The sequence below is a fragment of the Scyliorhinus torazame genome, chromosome 10, assembly GCF_047496885.1.
Source record: "Scyliorhinus torazame isolate Kashiwa2021f chromosome 10, sScyTor2.1, whole genome shotgun sequence".
Taxonomy (NCBI): domain Eukaryota; kingdom Metazoa; phylum Chordata; class Chondrichthyes; order Carcharhiniformes; family Scyliorhinidae; genus Scyliorhinus; species Scyliorhinus torazame.
In genome coordinates, this window is record NC_092716.1 from 192489697 (window position 1) to 192510304 (window position 20608).

The following is a 20608-nucleotide window of genomic DNA, read 5'->3' on the forward strand; positions in this document are numbered from 1 at the left end:
ATAAAGTGTGAGTTAAGGGGCTCAGCAGGGGAGTTTGAGAAAAGGTGGGGGATGTTTGTGACCGTGTTTGAGGAGCTGTACATCGCGGGGGGTGGGGGGGAAATGAGAAAAATCTGTACAAACTGTATAGTTGATTGTTGGGAAGAATGTTTCCCGGTGTGTTTATTTGATGTAACCTCCTTTGATACAAGTTTGAATAAAATGCGTTTAACATCTTAAAAAAAAGAAATAAATACATTTCAGAATAAATAAGAAATTTAATCTCAAAAAATAAATTACATAAATAATGGAATAAATATCTCTTGACAAGTGCTTTTTAGAATCACATACTGAAGGTTGATTCCATGTGTGGTTTAAAACAAAAGTATTAAATAAACTGACTTTAAATATTTGTACAGTGGTGTGGTTGCTTTTATTCCAGTTCAGGCAAGCACCTGCCTTACTGCAAAACCTTTAAAGGTTTTGTGTTGAGCCAAACTTCAGGATTTGTCCGCCCCGAGAACCCAGAAGAATGAAATCTCATTGTCTCCCTTCCTTCCTCTGGAACATCAGCAAGGGTGCCTCTTGCTTGGATGTCTGTCTGGTTTCTACTGATTTCCTCTTCGGATTCTGGTGTTTGTAGAAATTGTGGATGATTCTGTCCACCTTGGTGAGTCACTCGCAATAATGTCTTGAGGAAGGACCTCAACAGCTGTGTGCAAATCTCTCATCATCTTCTCAAGCCACCACTGCCTCTTCAGGTCCTGCAAAAATTGACTCCGGTCATGCATTTCCTGATGCTCACTCACTGATCTTTTTCTGAAAGAAAGGATTAAATCAGTTTCACTGAACACTGGTCTCATTTCATTGTAATGTTGAGTGCGCGAGTATAGCTTTCGAATTTAGCGAATTACCCTATGGGGTTCCCATCACAGAGCATCATCCAGCCCATGGTGTACAGGATGGCCACAAGGCCAGGTCTCTTCAGGATCAAGTAAACCATTTTACCTGCAACAAGAAAATAGTTTATTTCCATTCATTTAACAGTTATAATGAAGAAATATTTGTATTTCTATCACGTCTTTCACATTGACTTCAGAAAGCAAAGTACTGTACACACCCCAGTCAGCATCAACGGGGTCGAGGTGGAGATGGTTAACAGTTTCAAATTCCTAGGGGTACACATCTCCAAAAATCTGTCCTGGTCCACCCACGTCAACGCTACCACCAAGAAAGCACAACAGCGCCTATACTTCCTCAGGAAACTAAGGAAATTCGGCATGTCCACATTAACTCTTACCAACTTTTACAGATGCACCATAGAAAGCATCCTATCTGGCTGCATCACAACCTGGAATGGCAACTGCTCAGCCCAAGACCGCAAGAAACTTCAGAGAGTCATGAACACAGCCCAGTCCATCACACAAACCTGCCTCCCATCCATTGACTCCACCTTCCCCGCTTCTTCCGTGCTGTTACCAGACTCCTAAATGACCCTCTTATGGACTGACCTCATTAACACTACACCCCTGTATGCTTCACCCGATGCCGGTGTTATGTAGTTACATTGTGTACCTTGTGATGCCCTATTAGTATTTACTTTTATTTCCTTTTCTTTTCATGAACTTAATGATCTGTTGAGCTGATCGCAAAAAAATACTTTTCACTGTACCTTGGTACATGTGACAATAAACAAATCCAACCCATCCAACATGATTAAGTCCTTTTTGTCCAGTGTGGTTGCAGAAAAAATATTGGCCAGGAAACAGCGAGAACTCCCTCATCTTTGAAGTCGTGTCATGGGGTCTTTTACATCCACTTGAGCGATCAGGTGTCTCTCAATTAGACTTTTAATCTATTTACTTGTCAGATAACCTTGTAAAACATGGTATTCACAAAGATACATCTTGCTGTAGGCATTAACTGTACATGTTTCAGTCATGCAGACATTCTAATGGATGGCACCCATGACAGTGCAGCACTCCCTCTGTACTGGCAATAGAACCGTTGGCCTAGATTTTGAACTCAACTTCATCCTTTCAGCTTAGAGGCAAACATGCTACCCCCTTGAGCCCAGTCAACACCAATATGCACCCCTCTTCTGTACAGCTTGGAGCTACAGTAGAATACAAGTCACACTCAATCTGCAGTGATTCTTCTGACATTCATCAACTAATGACACTGGGCTGGAAGTCTGATTGCCACTGCAGGAGCACTATGACAATGAGTAAAGTTACTTACCCATTCACCAAAAGTTTCGATTCCACAGATTCTGAGGCAGAGTGCTGAGGAGTTTCCGCTGGTACTATTTTGTTTCTTATCCACTGCTAGAAGTTGTGCTTAATGCTTTCACTGTGAAAATGTTCCCTTATATAAGGGGTTCAGCACCTATTGATCACATTTCCTTTTGTTACAGTTGATGTCATTGTGATGTCTCCCTAATCGCAAGACGTAAAACGCCTGAATTTGAGGGAAGTCATTTGAAATTGTCCTGAGTTTCTCAACGATGAGGAGCAGTGACATCAATCCTATCCCACAGTGAATTTACGACAATGACCCACTGACTTTGACCTTTTAATTTAAGTTCAAGCTTTTGTTTACAGAAAGATTGAAAGTTTTCTCTTTTGAATTCCCTAGGGTGGAATGGAAGCGGTTGACAATATTAACTTTAAGAGTTAACCAGCCCATGAAATGTCGCACACATTGAAAACTACCGTCAGCAGGATGTGCGTCTGTGAAACGAAAGCCCTGATTTACGGTGGACAGTTCGTTTCCACTATGCCACTGGTGCCCTGTTCCCAAGCTGCAGAAATCCAACCTTTGGCTAAATGTACAGCACCTGGTGAAAAAGAGTGCATCACAGCAGAAGCTCAATTCAAAATCTCTGCCAAGGCAGAAAGAAAAATGACATTTTATTTGAGTTTATACCTTCGAGACACATTAAAAACTTTTCCAAAAGAAAGACAAACTTAGATTTTTTTTATCCAGCGCTTTTCTTATTTTCATGTGAATTTAGGTTCAGTGATAGCACTCTTTCCTCAAATAACTTGTAAAAGATGTGGCTTCAAGTGTTCACTCCCACGGCAGACTGATTTGCTCTCGCTTGTTTTGCACTCATACCCAAAATCAACTTCACCTGAATTGTTTTGAATGGAACAATCAAGCAGCAAAATTGAAACCAAAGAAATAAATGGAGCAAGCGAACAGCAAATCCTAAGAAACTGGAGCAATGCCAAGGAACAAAACAAAAACTAACTTTCACCAAAAGGCCAGAGTGATACTCCCTTTTTTCCCAATTAAGAAGCAATTTTAGCATGGCCAATCCACCTACCCTGCACATCTTTGTGTTGTGGGGGTGAAACCCACGCAAACACGAGGAGAATGTGCAAACTCCACACAGACAGTGACCCAGGGCCAAGATCGAACCCAGGTCCTCAGCGCTAACCACTGCGCCACAGAGTGATACTCCTGAGCCAGCGCTGTTACTTGTTGGGTGTAATCTGAATGGTTCCAGAAATAAAAGGCTAATGAGTAATGTTGACGAGATTATTTAAAACTGATCCAATAATACAAAAGGCAAGTAGCATTTTGAAGACAAGAGACGTTTAATAATCTTTGCACAATTTTTTGTCCAAATACAATCTTTACCAGCAATCAATTTTTTAGTCAAACACCATTAAACAAGCAGCAGATTGCATTATTTTAACTGTAATTCTTTAGTTCTTAATTACTTGGAAAGAATAAATGAAGCAGCAATAACTTGCTGAGAAATAGTTTGAGCAGAACATTGCCTCACTTAATAGAGAACTTGAATGCATAAAGGTTGCACTCCATTTAAAAGTAAATTATCTAAGTTTTATAAACATCTTCTAGGTGTTGCAGTGTTTAGCGCAGGTTGCAGTTTTAAAATACAACCTGCACGGTACCACAGTGGACAGCACGGTAGCACAGTGGATAGCACTGTTGCTTCACAGCTCCAGCATCCCAGGTTCGATTCCTGGCTTGGGTCACTGTATGTGTGGAGTCTGCACGTTCTCCCCGTGTCTGCATGGGTTTCCTCCGGGTGCTCCAGTTTCCTCCCACAAGTCCCGAAAGACGTGCTGTTAGGTGAATTGGACATTCTGAATTCTCCCTCTGTGTACTCGAACAGGCACTGGAATGTGGAGACGAGGGACTTTTCACAGTAACTTCATTGCAGTGTTAATGTATGCCTACTTGTGACAATAAAGATTATTATTATTATACCCCGTGATCAAGTGACTGCATGGCCCTGTCTGCAGGAAGGATGTCTCAGCTTCATCATTTTGCACTCTCTGGGCAAATCTTAAGGAGCACACAGTAGGAGTTTGGGATCAGCGGTCAGTATGCCGCATGAGTGCCTGCCAATTAAAACTATGGCGGGGATACTTTTTCTTTCTGCTCTGTCTGTGGAAGCTCTTTGCTTGGAGCACTGGATCATGTAATTTCTATCTGTGACTGTGAAGCCACTGCTGATGTCTCCTGTGCTTTGAGTTAAAGGATACTAACTCAGTCACAATCACCCCTCCACCATAAGTAAGGGATCAGCGGCTGCACTGAATACCATGCAGCATGCGATTTAGTTATAATTGTTTCGCTAATAAAGGCAAGAAAGCCTTTAGCTCCTTCAATAAATAGGGGCAGCTTTTTCATACAAAAAGTTCATAAATTATGCAAAATATAAATTACAAAGAATAAATATGCACCTTGATTTGTAGGAAAATACATTACTTATATTTTACATAAATTACAAGTCTGTTTATTGGAGATTTTAAAAAGTCTCAATCTTAAAGGTGCATTTACACCACAAGTAGAAGGTGACTTGTCCTCAATGTTTTCTTTATTCAGTGTCGCTCGCAAGACCAACATTTATTGTCCACCCCTAATTGCTCGAGAAGGTAGTGTTTTCTTAAAATATGTCCGAGTGACTTGCTAGGTGTGAGGTTTGTTAAGAGTTAACCATTTAAGTGTGGGACTAGGGTGACATATAGACCCAGACTGAGTAAGGGAGGCAGGTTTTCTTCCCCAAAGGACTTTAGTGAACCAGTTGAAGGAACCAAAAGAACCTGTATTCATATTGCATCTTTGATGACCCCAGCACATCCCAAATATCTTATAACCAATGAATCACAAAGTGTAGTAGTCCCTGTTAAACAGTAGGAAATGTCACAGCCAATTTGCAAACAGCAAGGTTTTACAAACAGTCATGAGTTAAATAACCTGATTATCTATTTTAGGTACAAAACAGAAACTGCTGGAAATACTTAGCAGGTCAGATAGCATCCATGAAGAAGAAAACAGAGGTAACACTTCAGACTGATGACCTGTCCTTAGAAGTCAGAAGTTCTGATGAAAGGTCACAGACCTGAAAGGTTGGCAGCACTTTTTCTCTCTGCACAGCTGCTGCCTGATCTGCTGAGTATCTCAGGATTTACTGTTTTCAATTCCAGCATTTTACTTCTGAATCTGTTTTGGATGCTGTAATGATGTTGGTTGAAGGATAAATATTGGCTAGGACACTTGAGAAGAGCTTCCCAGCTCTTCTTCAAGAATCACATCCCTAGGGTCTGAAAGGTTCACCTGAGGGCACATGGAGCCTCAGTTTAACATTTTGTGCCGCTCCAAACATGCAGTGCTCCCTCATATTGCACTGGGAGGATCGCTTCAGAACATGTGAACATGTGAACAAGTGACACAGAGTGGAACTTGAATATTTGACCTTTGCTACCCACTGAGCAACAAAACGCTTTGCTTTGTCCAAGGTGCAAAATTAATATAAGATTTTGGCGCAAAGTTTGTGATGAGCAACAAAACAAGGTCACTACCCGCCGACTTTAAGATAATGATGAGAGATTAAGTGATCTCCCCAGTGAGAATTCCCCCTCTCTCATCATGCTGTGGTACTGTAACTTATTGCAGCATGCTTACTTCTTGGCCTTTTGGCTAAGATCAAGCGTCAGATGAAGCCCAAGATCAGGTGCAATGCCTTTTCTTGTCAGCTTCTATCTTGTATGTCTCTTTTGTGGGGACTATGAGTGGGATTAAATTTGAATTGGCTTTTGGAACAAGCAAGGAGATGGATTAAGGACTTGCCCTGGCTTGCGCATTGGCTTTATAACTTTAGGAAGTTAATAAAAATATATTTTTAAAGCAGGTTTTCCCCATTATGGAACTGAAGTGATGTCATCAAGCCATCCAAAAACAACCAATCACATTAAAAGGATTTTCACAGCCCACCAACAAGGAAAAGCACAAAAATAAAATTGCTCAAAAAGCTTTTACATCAAACAAATCAAAGGTTGGGCCAAGGCAGGGGGTAAAGGCAGAAGCTGAAATATTCCCAAATAAAACTTTATTGAAAAAAGTTGCTACAAAAAGTTTTTAAAACCTGCCAAAGATGAATAGGTTAGGTGGATTGTACACCCTGAATTGCCCCTTAGTGTCCAAAGGTTGGGTGGGGTTACAGGGATAGGGTGGGGAGAGAGGTGCGCCTAGTGTAATGACTTAGGCCAGACCTTTGAGATTGGCCAATGAAAATACGAGTTCCCTGATTAGTGGCCCAATCAGGGAACCCCTTTCTGTGTATATAACAGGGAGTGTCAGATCCTCTGCTCTTCCAGTGTAGACAGCAAGCTGAATGCACTTGGTTGTTCGGGTGTTGTTTTGTAAATAAAAGAAATTCTGGTGACGGGACTTCTGCCTCCGTGGACTTATTACATCTCGATAGGGTGCTCATTCAGAGGGTGGGTGCAGACTCGATGGGCTGAATGGCCTCCTTCTGCATTGTAGTGATTCTATGATAATCAAATGGAGACATTTAAAACACTCTTCTAAATATAATTATTTTCAGGGAGAGTTTTGTTGTTCGGGAATAATTACTCATGTCGTTGTTAAAATAAAAACCTTGAATCTGATTGAACAGGGTGTAACTTTTTAAAGAAGTTTCTAACGGGGATGGGGATGGGGGGGTGGGAAAGTTGAAGTTCTCGCTGATTTAAGTGACAAGCTAGTTCTGGAGGAGTCCACAGCGTAGCCTGTAATGGTATGTTAGTGACATACCGCAACTTCAGGATTTCCGTGCAAATGTGCACATGGCCTGCACCCTGTTACAGGTTGCGCTGTGGTCAGGGGATGCTGACTCTCCACACCCTCCACCCACCCAGCGCCAGCCCTCACAGAATCTGGGCCAATTCCAGGGAGAATGCGAGTGAGGTTTGCATTTCATGTTCTCAGTGCAAGTGTGAGAGCTCAAGTTAAATGGCAGCTTTAGTAGCAACGGTGAAAATAGTTAAATGTTGGTCTGAAAATATACCCTTAAATTTAAAGAGGACAGACACCCTCTGTTAGAAATAACTTATTCAACTTTTGGACATTTTGACAGTGACAACATATTACAATCTATTTTTTTAGCTTACATTTGGCTTCCAGAACAGTATTGAGTCAAATGTGTTAAGCAGCATCCTGAACTTTTATGATCAGGAGAAAGAAACACGTGCAAGATTGCTGGACAATGTGCTGCGAAGCTTATCGGGAACATGCAGGGTTCCCACTTCCGGGAAGTCGTCGGTGAACAATCTCTTGATTCTCTCCTTCTCACCATATCTCTGCCTCCTGTTCTTCAGCCGGCTCAGTTGCTTTCCAGTTGATGACAAGTGCTTGCGAGAACTGGGGTGTTTTAAACCCGAAGGCTCAGCGTGGAGAGTTAAGCCTTTCTCACCAGCAGTGTGGACATCTCTGACCACATCCTTAATCAGCTCCTGCCTCCTACTGCCATACAGCAGCCTCCCCAGGTCATGCATGAGTTGCATCTCACTCACTGACCTTCTGGGAATAACACAAAAACACAGATCAGAAAAATAAAGGACACATTTAAAATTCATAACACCTTTCTTGACCCTTGGACACCCCAAAGTGTGTTGCAGTCATTGAAGGACTTTTGTTTTACATGAGGTCACTGTTACACAGTGGCACAATAGTTAGCACTGCTGCCTCATAGTTCCAGTAACCCGGGTTCGATTCCGGCCTCGGGTGACTGTCTGTGTGGACTTTGCACTTTCTCCCCATGTCTGCGTGGATTTCCTCCGGGTGCTCTGGTTTCCTCCCACAGTCCAAAGATGTGCAGGTTAGGTGGAATGGCTATGTTAAATTGCCCCTCAGTGTGCAAAAGGTTAGGTCGAGTTACTGCGTTACGGGGATAGAGTGGAAGGGTGGAAAGCTTAAGTAGGGTGCTCTTTCCAAGGGTCGGTGTAGATTCTATGGGTCGAATGGCTTCCTTCTGCACTGTAAATTCTATAATTCTAAGAGAAATGCAGCAGCCAATTCACACACAGACCCCATGAACAACAGTAAAGTAATTACCATTTAATCTGTATTGGGACATTCATTGGAAGATAAATGCTGTTCACTACACCAGGTAGAAGTCACCTGCTTTCCTTTGAAATAATGTTATGGGGTCTTTTACTCTAATTATTGACGGCAGACAGGACCTTGGTGTAACATCTTATCTGGAGGCACAGCACCGGAGTGTCAACTTCAATCTTTGTGTTCCAACCTGCAGTGGGACTTTGATTCACATCATTATCATGAGTGAGCTTTGCGCACAAGCTGTGGAAAAGACACTTCCTGAGTGAGCGAGTGTTGGGATGTGGAATTTGAAACAGAATGAGAATTCAGTGCCAAGCAGGAAGAGGTGCTTTTTGCTTTTTCTCCTTGCTTTGTAACTTTTTAAACCTTTAGTGAGTTGTCTTGGCGTGCTGCAGCAGTTGAGGCTACAAGGGGGAGAACGGATTGGTAAGTAGTGGATAAGGTTGGTAAGTCTTTACTACTTTTATCACTTATAGTTGAAAACACTTTGTGGTTTATAATCTGTAAGGGCTGTAATTGGTAGTAACGAGGACCAGGGATGCGTGCCTTAGAGAATTGGATATAAACTAATATCAAGCATCTTCTTAAGGTTTAATCTAAAGGGGCAAGTTATGGCAGGAGAGCTCTAGCCGTGGTTTTCTTCTCTTGCTCCATGTTGAAAGCTGGAAACATATCCAGTGCCCAGGGTCAGCATGTGTGCAGGACGTGTCTCCAGCTGCAGCTCCTGGAAGCCTGGGTTTCGGATGTTGGAGTAGCAGCAGGGGACATTGGAGCATCCGCGAGGCAGAGTGTCAAGAATAGCATGTATAAAGAGGCAGGCTCAGACTCCACAGGTTGGCAGGGATGGATGACTACCAGGCAGTGAATCATAGAATAGAATCCCTACAGTGCAGAAGGAGGCCATTCGGCCCATCGGGTCTGCACCGGTCCTTGGAAAGGGGACCCTATTTGAGGCCATGACTCCACCCTATCCCCGTAACCCGGTAACCCTACCTAACCCTTTGGACATTAAGGGGTAATTTAGCATGGCCAATCTTCCTAACCTGCATATCTTTGGACTGTGGGAGGAGCACCCGGTGGAAACCCACGGAGGCACGGAGAGAAAGTACAAACTCCACACAGACAGTCAACCGAGGCCGGAATTGAACCCGGGTCCCTGAAGCTGTGAGGCAGCAGTGCTAACCACTGTGCCTCCGTGCCGCTCAGTGCAGTAATCACCTGTGGTTATTCCCCTGCAAAACAGATTAACCTCTTTGGATACTGTTGAGTGGAATGACCTCTCGGGGGAAAGCATGAACAGCCAATTTTGTTGCACCATGGTTGGTTTTATTGCAGATGGGATTCAATTGTAAGGGGAATAGATTGGCGTTTATGTGGCCATAAACGAGTCGAGGATGATATGTTGCCTCCCTGGTACTAGGATTACGATGCCTCGGAGCGGTTACAGGACATTCTGGAGGGGGAGGGTGAACAGCTAGGGGTCGTGGTATACATTGGTACAAACAACACAGGTTAAAAAAAGCGATGAGTTCCATAAAGTAGAGAAATAGGGAGTTAGGAAGAAAGTTGAGAAGTCAGACCGTAGGATTACTACCAATGCCACATGCTAGTCAGAGTATAATTAGCAGGATATATTAGATAAATACATAGCTGAAGAGATAGTGTGAGGGGGAGCATTTCAGTTCTGAGATAGTGGGGCCAGTGCAAACTGGATAGGCAGGATTGAGACTGATGTTCTCAGGCGAGTATTTGCTAAGTTGGCTGGGGAGGTTTAAACTAAAAGGGCAGGGTGATGGGAACTTATGAAAGGAATCAGAGGAGCGAGAAATCAAGGACAAAAACAAAAGACAGAAATGGGAATAAGAAAAGTGATAGGCAGAAACCAAGGGCCAGATTCAAACAGGGCCACAGTGAAAAATATTGGGAGTAGGACAAGTAATGTTAAAAAGATAAACCTAAAGGCTTTGTGCTTTAACGCACGGAGCATTTGCAATAAGGTGGATTAACTAATTGTGCAAATAGATGTATATGGTTATGATATAATCGGGATTACAGGGACATGGCTGCATGGCTGCAGGAACTGAACATCGAGGGGTATTCAGTATTTAGAAAGGACAGACAAAAAGTTGCATTGCTGGTTAAAGAGGAAATTATCGCAACAGTGAGGAAGGATATTAGCTCTAACAATGTGGAATCTGTATGGGTTGAGCTGAGAAACACCATGGGGCAAAAAATGTTAGTGTTGTGATTGGCATTAAACAGGAGATTAGAGACGCATGCGATAAAGGAACATATGTAATTATGCCTTATTTTAATCTGCATATAGATTGGGCAAATTAAATTAGTCGCAATAGCGTAGAGGAGAAATTCATGGAGTGTATACGGAATGGTTTTCTGGACCAATACGTTGAAGAATCAACGAGAAAATAGGCCATCTGAGACTGGGTACTGTGCAATGAGAGTGGAATCATTGGCAATCTAGTTGTGCGAGACCCCTTGGTGATGAGTGACCACAATATGATAAGAGTTCTTCATCAAGGTTGAGTGTAATCTGGATGATTCTGCGACTAGGGTCCTGAATCTTAATAAAGGAAATTACAATGGTATGAAGCAGGAGTTGGTTATGATCAATTGGGAAGCATTAATTAAAGGGATGACAGTGGATAGGCAATGGCAAATATTCAAGGAGTGCATGAGAGAACTGCAACAATAGTTTATTCCTGTCTGGCACAAAGGTAAAACTGAAAGGATGACCAAACCATGGTTTACAAGTGAAATTAGAGATCGTATTCAGTCCAGGGAAGAAGCATACAAATTGGCCAAGAAAAACACCAGATCTGAGTATCGGGAGCAGTTTAGAGTTCAGTAAAGGAGGACCAAGGGATTGATTAAGATTGGGAAAATAGAGTACGAAGTAAACTTGCAGGGAACATAAAAACTGACTGTATAAGTTTCTATAGGTACGTGAAGAGAAAAAGATTTGTGTGAACAAATGTAAGTTCCTTCCAGTCAGAAGGAGGGGAATTTATAATGGGGACAAAGAAATGGTTGAGCAACTAAATATATACTTTGGTTCTGTCTTCACAAATGAGGACACAAATAAGATACCAGAAATATTGGAGAATGCAGAGTTTAATTTTTTTAATATAAATTTAGAGTGCCCAATTCAGGTTTTTTTTCCAATTAAGGGGAAATTTAGCGTGGCCAATCCACCTAGCCTGCACATCTTTTGGATTGTGGGAGCGAAACCCATGCAAACACGGGGAAAATGTGCAAACTCCACACGGACAGTGACCCAGAGCCGGGATCGCACCTGGGACCTCGGCGCCGTGAGGCAACCCCCTGCGCCACTGTGCTGCCCCTGAATGCAGAGTTTAATGAGAGGGAGGAATTGAAGAAGATCAATATTAGTAGAGAAATGGAGTGGGATTCTCCATCCCGCCATCCCATTTTCCAGCATGGGACACGCCCATCGGTAGCGGGATCCTCCGTTCCGGCAGCTGGCCAATGGGGTTTCCCATTGTTGCCACCCCACACTGTTGGGAAACCCGTGGGCATGGTGCGCTGCCAACGATGAGAAGGATCCTGCCGACGGAGAAACCCGCAGATGGTGTTGAGGAAATTGATGGGATTGAAGGATGACAAATCCCCAGGGCCTGATAATCTATATCCCAGTGTACTTAAGGAAGTGGCTCTAGAAATAGAGGATGCATTGGTGGTCATCTTCCAAGATTCTATAGACTCTGGAACAGTTCCTACAAATTGGAGGGTAGCTAATGTAACCCCGCTATTTAAAAAGGGAAGTAGAGAAGAAACAGGGAATTTATAGATCCTTAAAATCGGTAGTGGGGAAAATTCTAGAATACATGAGCAAAGATTTTATAACAGAGCAGTTAGAATACAGTGGCAGAATCGGACAGAATCAGCATGGATTTATAAAAGGGAAATCATGCTTGACAAATCTACTGGAATTCTTTGAGTACGTAACTGGTAGAGTTGATGAGGGGGAGTCAGTGGATGTGATTTTTTTGGACTTTCAGAAGGCTTTTGGCAAAGACCCACATTATCCAGAGGGAGTGCAGTGAAGGGTTACCAGGCTGATTCTTGAGATGGCAGGACGGACGTATGAGGACTAATTGGGTTGGTTGGGATTGTATTCGCTGGAGTTCAGAATAATGAGAGGAGATCTCATAGAAACCTATAAAATTGTAAGAGGACTAGACAGGGTAGATACAAGAAGGATGTTTCCTGTGGGGTTTATTTTGGGGGGGGGGGAGGAGGTTGGGAGAAGGGCTGTCCATAATCACAGTCTGAGGATACAGGGTAAACCATTTAGGACAGAGATGAGGAGTAATTTCTTCACCCAGAGAGTGGTGAGCCTAGGGAATTTGTTGCCGCAGAAAGTAGTTGAGGCCAAAACATTGTGGCCAGGGTTCTCTGAAATCGTGGCCAAGTGTTGACGCTGGCATCAAAACCAGCTCGAGCGACTCCGGCCTCCAGGTCCAGGCATCCACCCCTTCCTAGGGGGCTAGTACGGCGCCGGAGTGGTGTTCGCTGCTCCAGCGCTCGAAAGCCAGTGCGCCACAGCTGCCGTGTGTTCACGCATGCGCGCCATGGCCAGCGCGGGTCCGCGCATGCATGTGGGTTGCCGTCTCCACACCGGCCCCCAGGCAATATGTCGGAGCCCCACAGGAGCCCGGCGCAGAGGAACATAGGCCCCCACTGGAATTAGCCCACCCGCCGATTGGTAGGCCCTGATCGTGGGTCTGGCCACCGTGGAGGCAGCCCCCGGGATCCGCCCCCTCCCCCCCGACCAGGACGGCCCCCGCAGCCAGAACTCTGAGGTCCCGCCGGGTAGGACCATACGTAACACACGCCGGCGGGACACGGCTGAACTTGGCGGGCAGGCGTGGAGAATCACCAGGGGGGGGGCACTTTTAACTGCCCCCGACCGGCACGTCGACGACCCCGCGGGCATGATTGCCGCCGATTCTCCGGTCGCCGGAGAATCGGTTGCCCGGTGTCGGAACGGCATGGTGCGATTCTCGCACCCCCCCGGCGATTCTCATACCCAGCGCGGGATCGGAGAATCCCGGCCTGTATGTTTTCAAGAAGCAGTTAAATAACGCACTTGAGGTGAAGGGGATCAAAGGACTTGGGGGAAAGGGGAAGGCGAGATTAGGCTATTGAGTTCGATGGTCAACCATGATCACACCTAATGGTGGGGCAGGCTCAAAGAGCCAAATAACCTCCTCTTGCAACTATTTTCTATGTTTCTATCTAATGGCAAGAAGGCTACCAACTGGCACACAGGTGAGGAGTTGGACAAATGGGGGTCTTAGGCAGAGAAACTCAAATTATAAATGCTTATCTTAGCCAGAGAATTTGTCGCATTTCATAAACACGGATATTAGAAGGGAAATCTCAATAAATAACAAATCTTAGATAGTGAACTTCCTGATATTACAAAAACAGATCCCAGAGGATATTTGGAAATTTCACAAAGATGGTACCATGTCAAGAAATCACAAAGAGACCCTGGAGGGGTCTGGAAATTTCACAAATAATAGAATTTCCAAATATCCAGCACTTCAGATCCTAGCCAGAGAATCTTGAGAAATAACAAAGACAGATCTTAGATAGTCATTCGCCAGCTATGACAAACACAGATCCCAGACAGTATCACAAATACTGATCTTAGTTGCACATGAAGCGATTGTGCTCACTGTTGTCATTTAAACGAATCTACGATCAAGGCTTTCCTTATTTATGATTTGCCGTGTCTTTACCTCATCGGCCGACTCTCCGACACTAAAGCGGTGCACAGGGTGCAGAGAACGATTAAACTCTGTGCTTGGGACTGATTTCCGAGCGAGCCCATTCTGAGACTGTAAAGAAAAACAGCAAAATCGATCGATGCACATCACCAGAGAACTTCAATTATAGGACAGATTTAATGAATGTTAAGTATCGAACCAGAGGGCACGCTGTCTTCTCGATTGAGATTGAAATAATTTTGAATTCACTTACACGAGTTATAGAAAAGAAACAGCATCAATTCACCTGGTCGATTGACGAGATGCCTAGGGACGCTGTTGTAATTCATGACTTAAAGCGTTTTAGTTATAAATTAAATTGTTGACTTTTCATTAACTCAAGACACCAGGTCAGAACTTTTAAAGTCAAGTTGCAATGTTCTGCACCACCACAATCCTTGTTCATTTTTTAAAAATGCATTGCATTTCTAACAATGTGCTAAACTTTAGCAACACACGTCGTTACATCTGTGCTCTAACCTGTAATACTCACCCAAATCAACCTGCTGATCGATTTACAATTCCCCGCTTGTGTTTGTTGCTGGGATAACTTGCTCGGCTTGCCAGTGGGCTCTTTGTGGGGGGGTTTATATGTGGGATGTGAGTGGGGGGTGGGGGTGGGGGTGGGGGTTAGATTGTTAAACGACTGATCACAGAACCCATCAAATGTGGGATGTGGGTGTCAGATTGTCCTGCCTGTCAATCTGACAATCAGAGCATTGAACTCAGCAGAGTCTGTGATGCCTCTCGAAATCCCCATCTTTGTAGTACGAAATGCACCAGGGAACCTTACAGCACAGGAGGAGGCCACTCAGCCCATCAAACCTGTGCCAGTCCTTTTAAAGAGCTACACAATTAAGAGTTACCCCCCCCCCCCCCATCTTTCCCCACATCACTGCAATGGTTTCCCTTCAAGTATTTATCCAATTCTCCTTTGAAAGTTACTGTTGAATTTGTTTCTACCATCCTTTCAGACAGTGCATTCTAGATCACAGCAACTCACTGAGTTAAAAAAAATCTTCCTCTTGTCTCCTTACAAATTATCTTTGATCTGTGTCCTCTGGTTACTGAGCTTCCCACCATTTATTCTCTAGTCTCTATACATAACTGAAGACTCTCATCCCTAGTAACATGCTAGTAAATTCTTTCTGCGCCGTTTCTAAGGGCTGAATGTGCTTCCTAAAGTGTTGTGAACACATTCCAGCTGAGGCTTTACCAGTGTTTCATAAAGGTTCAGCATAATGTCCTTGCTTTTGCACTCTATGTCTCTATTTATAATTATACCATTTTTAAATGAATCATACTTTTAAAATTTGGAATTATGTGCGACGTTAATTAATAAAGGGATCACTTTTGAATGTATCTTACTAAATTAATTTTCTCCCCAAAAGCAATATATATTTTTTGTAAATAGATCTTATTGCAAAGTATGTGCAGTGTTTTGAATGCATTTACCTCTTTGCAAAGACTCTGAGGTTACAAACTAGATTTAGCCATACAGATGTTTCCAAGTGCAGGCAGTGTGCGAGACAGGTGTCATAAATATACAATAGTCTTTAATAAATCCAAAGGAAATTCAGGAGAAACATTTTTACCCAGACAGTGATGAGAATGTGGAACTTGCTACCATATCTTTTTATTAAAACAGTAAAAAATATATACAAGACCAAACGGTACAAACACTCATTTTGTGTTGGAGAAACAGTGTACCCTCCCCTCAATACCAATGTACGGGGAGGGGGGGTGGATCTTCAGATTATTAAAACAGTTCAGAACACGTTTCTACAAAAAACAAATGGTACAAGCACTAAACTTTGCGCTGGAGAGACCAGATACCCTCGCCTCTGTACCAACAGAAGGGAAAGGAGGGGGGGAGGGGGGGGGGCAGAGGGGAAAGGAGGATGGTGGGGAGGGAGGGAGTTGGAGTGTTGATGAAGGGGGGGCCCAATAGGGCACTGCCTGAACTATCTACAGAGGCAGAAAAACAAAAGAATCTTCAATTATGATGTGCCAGATTCTGGGAGTGCCCCAGAGGGGGTGAGAGGCGATATAGTTGAAGCAAATAGTTTAGGTGAACTTTAGGGAAAGCTTGATAAACACATGATGGAGAAAGAAATAAAAGGACATGTTGATAGGATTAGGTGAAGAGGTGTGAAAGGAGGTTCATCTGAAGCATAAACACGACATGTACCTTTTGGGCAAAATGGAACGTTATGCGCTGTAAATAAGTTTGGAATGTAAAATAGCAAGAGTCTTTTAGGGATTCATGCTGGCCTCACAATCTCTGAGGACTTGCTTTCTTAATCCTTTCTTTCGTCAGTTTAACTGCAAGACCTGGAGCTACAAGGAGGGAAGTTGCTGATGTTAAACAAGGGGCCATTGCTACGTCACAACCTTGATATAATGTCCTCTTTTGAGAAACTTCCAACGTCCATATAGCAGCCCTGGTGCTGGGTATTTACTTCACTGACTCATGTCCTGTCATCTGACCAATTAACAGATTCAGAATCAACATTAACCAGGTTGAACTACCAAGTATTCCTGTTCTTAAGGAGATTACATTCAGAGCAAGCAGTCAGTGAAAGTGACACCAACAGAAGTGTTCAACATTGTGTCCACAGAAGATAATTTGTCTGGTTTATTTGGAATCTGGAGGCTTGGAGGAATTTTGAATGAATAAATAAGGAGAAACTGCCTACATGGCAGAACAGTCAGTAACCAGAGGATACAGATTAAAGATAATTGTCATAAGAACCAGCGGTGACTTGAGTTTTTTCATGCAGTGAGTTTCTATGATCTGGAACACACTGCCTGAAATGGGTGGTGGAAGCAGTTTCATTAATAACTTTCAAAAGGATAAATACTTGAAAAGAAAACAAATTGTAGGGCTAAGAGGGGGTCTAGGTATGATGGACTGAATGACCTCCTCTTGTGCTGTGGTTGTTGTGCTTGACCTTACAGCATCATCAACACTTGTTGGGTGAAGTTCTGTGGGTTTTGTTATGAGAATGCAATTTCCTTGTCCTGTCAACCCTCTTCTCTCCAACATGATTTTTCTTTACTCACCATTGCTATGCAAAGTATTTGACTCTGCGTTGGCTGTACACTGCACCTTTTCCTATTTGAGAGTGAACTTAATAATAACAACAAATGTGTTTTTGCACCAAGATGATGAAATTAAGCAACTTGCGCTATAAATAAAGTGACCAGTGTTATTTTAAGAATGTGAAGTGCCATTTTCAGGCAAAGAATTACACATCAGTTGACGATGAGACAGATTTTCTAAATACAGCACAAGGAATGGAGATCTGTCATGACTCAGGGGTAGCCCTGGCATGATGTGACAATCACGCACCTTGATAGGACGGCTTTGTCTCATGTCATGTGTTCTCTAAAGGGTGAGTGATAGTCAGGGCAGCAGGTGCCTGAGTGAATGATCAGGGAGTACTGTCAAGTATAAGACCTTGGAATAAAGGTGGGTGCATTAGGAGCAGCGAAAGTGTTGATAATGATGGCCTCTGCATCAAGTTAACAAACTCCCTCCATCACCCCAGTCTTGCCTGAGTATCTTCTGGTGCAGTTCTACATTTCATGTCCGCATGAAGCAATTGGGAGCTATCAGTATTGCTGAGGAACTTTGCTCAGCTTTTATTAGCCAGGCCTTGTGTGGACATCTTGAAAGTTGAGGTACAGATCAGCCATGAATAATTAAATTACAGAACAGATTTGAGGTGCCGCATGACCTCCTCCTGTGCCTAGATTCTTGTTGTGATGGTAGTAAAGAAAGAACTTGAATTTCTATTGCATCTTCAACAACCTTAAAACATCCAAAGTGCTTTACAGCCAATGAAGTTTAGTTACGGCTGCAATGTAGGAAATGTGACAGCCAGTTTGTACACAGCAAACTCCCACAAACAGAAATGTGATTCTGACTGGATAATTCAGAAATTGGAAAATCTAATCCAGGTGAATATTCCCACTGCAATGATCAGGGAGAACCGGACTGTCGTAAATGCAATCTTTTGGATGTAAAAGTTAAACTAAGGCTGTTCAAGTGGATGTAAACAATCCAATAGAATAAAGAGTGGGCAGGGAGGCAGTCATTGACACCCAACAGACATGAGGATCCCCCTGGATGCCAACACTGAATGAGAGCCAGAGCACTGGTTTCCACTCAATGGCTGACTAGATTGGGGTTTATTGCTTCTTGGCCGTTTGGCTAAGATCAAGCGTAGGATCAATCATGAGATCAGGTGTAAAGCTTGTTCTTGTCATCTTGGATCTATATGTCTCTTTTATGGGGGCAATAAATTGGATTTAAGTTGTTTTTTTGGACTAAGGATGTGCCCTGCCCACTCTACATTGGTTTTGCAACTCTGAGAACGGAATAATATTTTCAAAAAAGTTTATACCCAGAGCCTTCTGATTCAGAGGCAGAATTTCTAGTATTGAGCCAAAGAGGAGAACATGAAATATAGAACTGTACCAGCAAATAACTAATGCAAACTAGTGGGCCTTGATAACCTGTTGGGAATGATCGAGTCAGAGTTTGGTTAGCAGACATTGGTTAACAAATTCACCGCAAAAGAAAACAATGAACTCAGTAACCAGAACTGCAATGACAGCATGTCGCAACACTCCTGTCGCAGATTGTCCTCCCCGCTGCACTGATTGACTTTGGATGCAGACATGTTTTGATCACACAAGCTTAAATGAATTGCCCTTTGGGCTTGCATCAGATTTTAAAGCATTGCTGCACAATTCCACATCCAGTTTCCTTGAAAGAAACCTTTAACCCTGGGTTGACAGCTTTAATTACTTCACCTCTGAGCTACGATCAGCATGCTAAGACACACAAATGTCACACAGTGCAATGTGGGAGAGCTGTCAGTGAATCATGACATATGCAAAGGGAGGACTTCTGCCAGTGACTAAGCCTGTGCTGTTGATACAAGCATTTGTGTGAAGCATGATTAAGTCATGCAGTCCTTACTGTTTGAACTGCTAGGGAAATGCTGTTACAGAGCACATTGCTTAACTGCTTTGAATACATTACACTTCAGAAATGTTACAGCATTTAAGTAACTGCCTGTAAAATGGAGGGTGAGGGAAAATACAACCCTGTTACAATTTTGACAAAATGTTGAATATCAAAAATGCTTACACTCACATCTGATTATTTACATAATTATTTCACTGTTTACTTTTGGTGATTTCTGTAGCAAACATTTATCCTTTGATTTGCTATTTTAATGCAGATGTTAATTCTGTCAGCTGTGGCCCAGTGGGCAGCACCCTCACCTCGGAATCACAAAATGGTGGGTTCAATTTTCGCTCCAGAAACTCCAGCACAAAGATCCAGGCTGACTCTCACAAGCCAGCGGTGAAGGAGCGTGAAGCTGTGTGAGATGCCGTCTTTCAGATGAGATATTAAACCAAAGCTCTTTCTGCCCTCTGAACGTGAAGCACTATTTTGAAGAAGAGCAAGGGAATCCTGGCCAATATTTATTCATCGGCCAACATGACTAAAGCAGATGGTGGTCCTGTCTGTAGCTCACAAACTGGGTTCAACAGCCACAGCAAATGATGTTCGATACAGAAGGGACATACACCCCGGGCGCAGTCCATCGTCTCCTAAGATGGACATATGCCATCATACACTTAAAATGTAATTCATTGCTATAGCATTTTGGGATGTCCTGAAGTTGCGAAGGGTACTATACAACTCATTGTGCTTTTAGAACTGAATGGAGTTTAAAGAACCATAAAATCATACAATGGTTACAGCACAAAAGGAGCTCATACAGCCCATCATTATCTGAATCAGCTCTATGCAACCCAATTTGCTCCACTTGCCCGCTCTTTCCTCCTAGCTCTGTAAATAATGATCCAATTCCCTTTTGAAAGGCGCGACTGAACCTGCCTCCACCACACCCTCAGACAGTGCATTCCAGTTCCTAACCAACCTCTATGTAAAAATGTTTATTCTCATTTCATCTTTGGTTCTTTTGTCAATCATCTTTAATTGGTGTTCTCTGGTTCTTGACCCTTCCATCAATAGGAACAGTTTCTTCCCATCTACACTGTCCAGACCATCATTAAGCCATTAAAAACTAAGTCCTAGTAGGCTCTCATCTCTGAAATATATTTGAGAACCAATTAGGTTCTTGCTATAAGAAAAATCAAAGTGGAAGGAGGTTCAATGTCTATGTCATTATGCCTCCTAACATAGTGTCCCCTAGAAATTTGATTTCACAGTTCTCTAATCCTTCATCCAAGTCATTATTAAACAGGGTGAAAAGCTGAGGCCCCAGTACAGATCCCTAAGGAACTCCAATTGTTACATAATTGATAGTGTTCAGTTTAGTTTCATCTCTTGCCTTTCCTATAATGGGATACCTGAAACCAGACACAGTACACTTACTGTGATT

The 20608-nt window shown here is 43.0% G+C and overlaps 1 protein-coding gene and 1 long non-coding RNA gene across 2 annotated transcripts; both read right to left on the reverse strand.

The window, feature by feature from the left end:
- Nucleotides 1-295: 295 nt before the first annotated feature.
- Nucleotides 296-2366, reverse strand: LOC140384911 (parathyroid hormone-like). Its single transcript, XM_072466824.1, has 3 exons — nt 2221-2366; nt 894-987; nt 296-798 (listed from the first exon to the last, which is right to left on the reverse strand). The coding sequence occupies exons 1-3, from the start codon at nt 2222-2224 to the stop codon at nt 588-590; spliced, it is 309 nt and encodes a 102-aa protein (XP_072322925.1). The 5' UTR covers nt 2225-2366; the 3' UTR covers nt 296-587.
- A 1293-nt stretch (nt 2367-3659) lies between these two features.
- On the reverse strand, nt 3660-14723 carry LOC140384467 (uncharacterized). Its single transcript, XR_011933061.1, has 3 exons — nt 14671-14723; nt 14151-14249; nt 3660-7821 (listed from the first exon to the last, which is right to left on the reverse strand). It is a non-coding gene; the product is annotated as an uncharacterized lncRNA (long non-coding RNA).
- Between the last annotated feature and the right edge of the window lie 5885 nt (nt 14724-20608).

Bases quoted from the DNA above. Each gene is read 5' to 3' on its own strand.
- LOC140384911 (XM_072466824.1), bottom strand. The intron at 799-893 runs GTAATTCGCTAA...CCTTTCTTTCAG, and splicing joins TGTGATGGGAACCCCATAGG to AAAAAGATCAGTGAGTGAGC.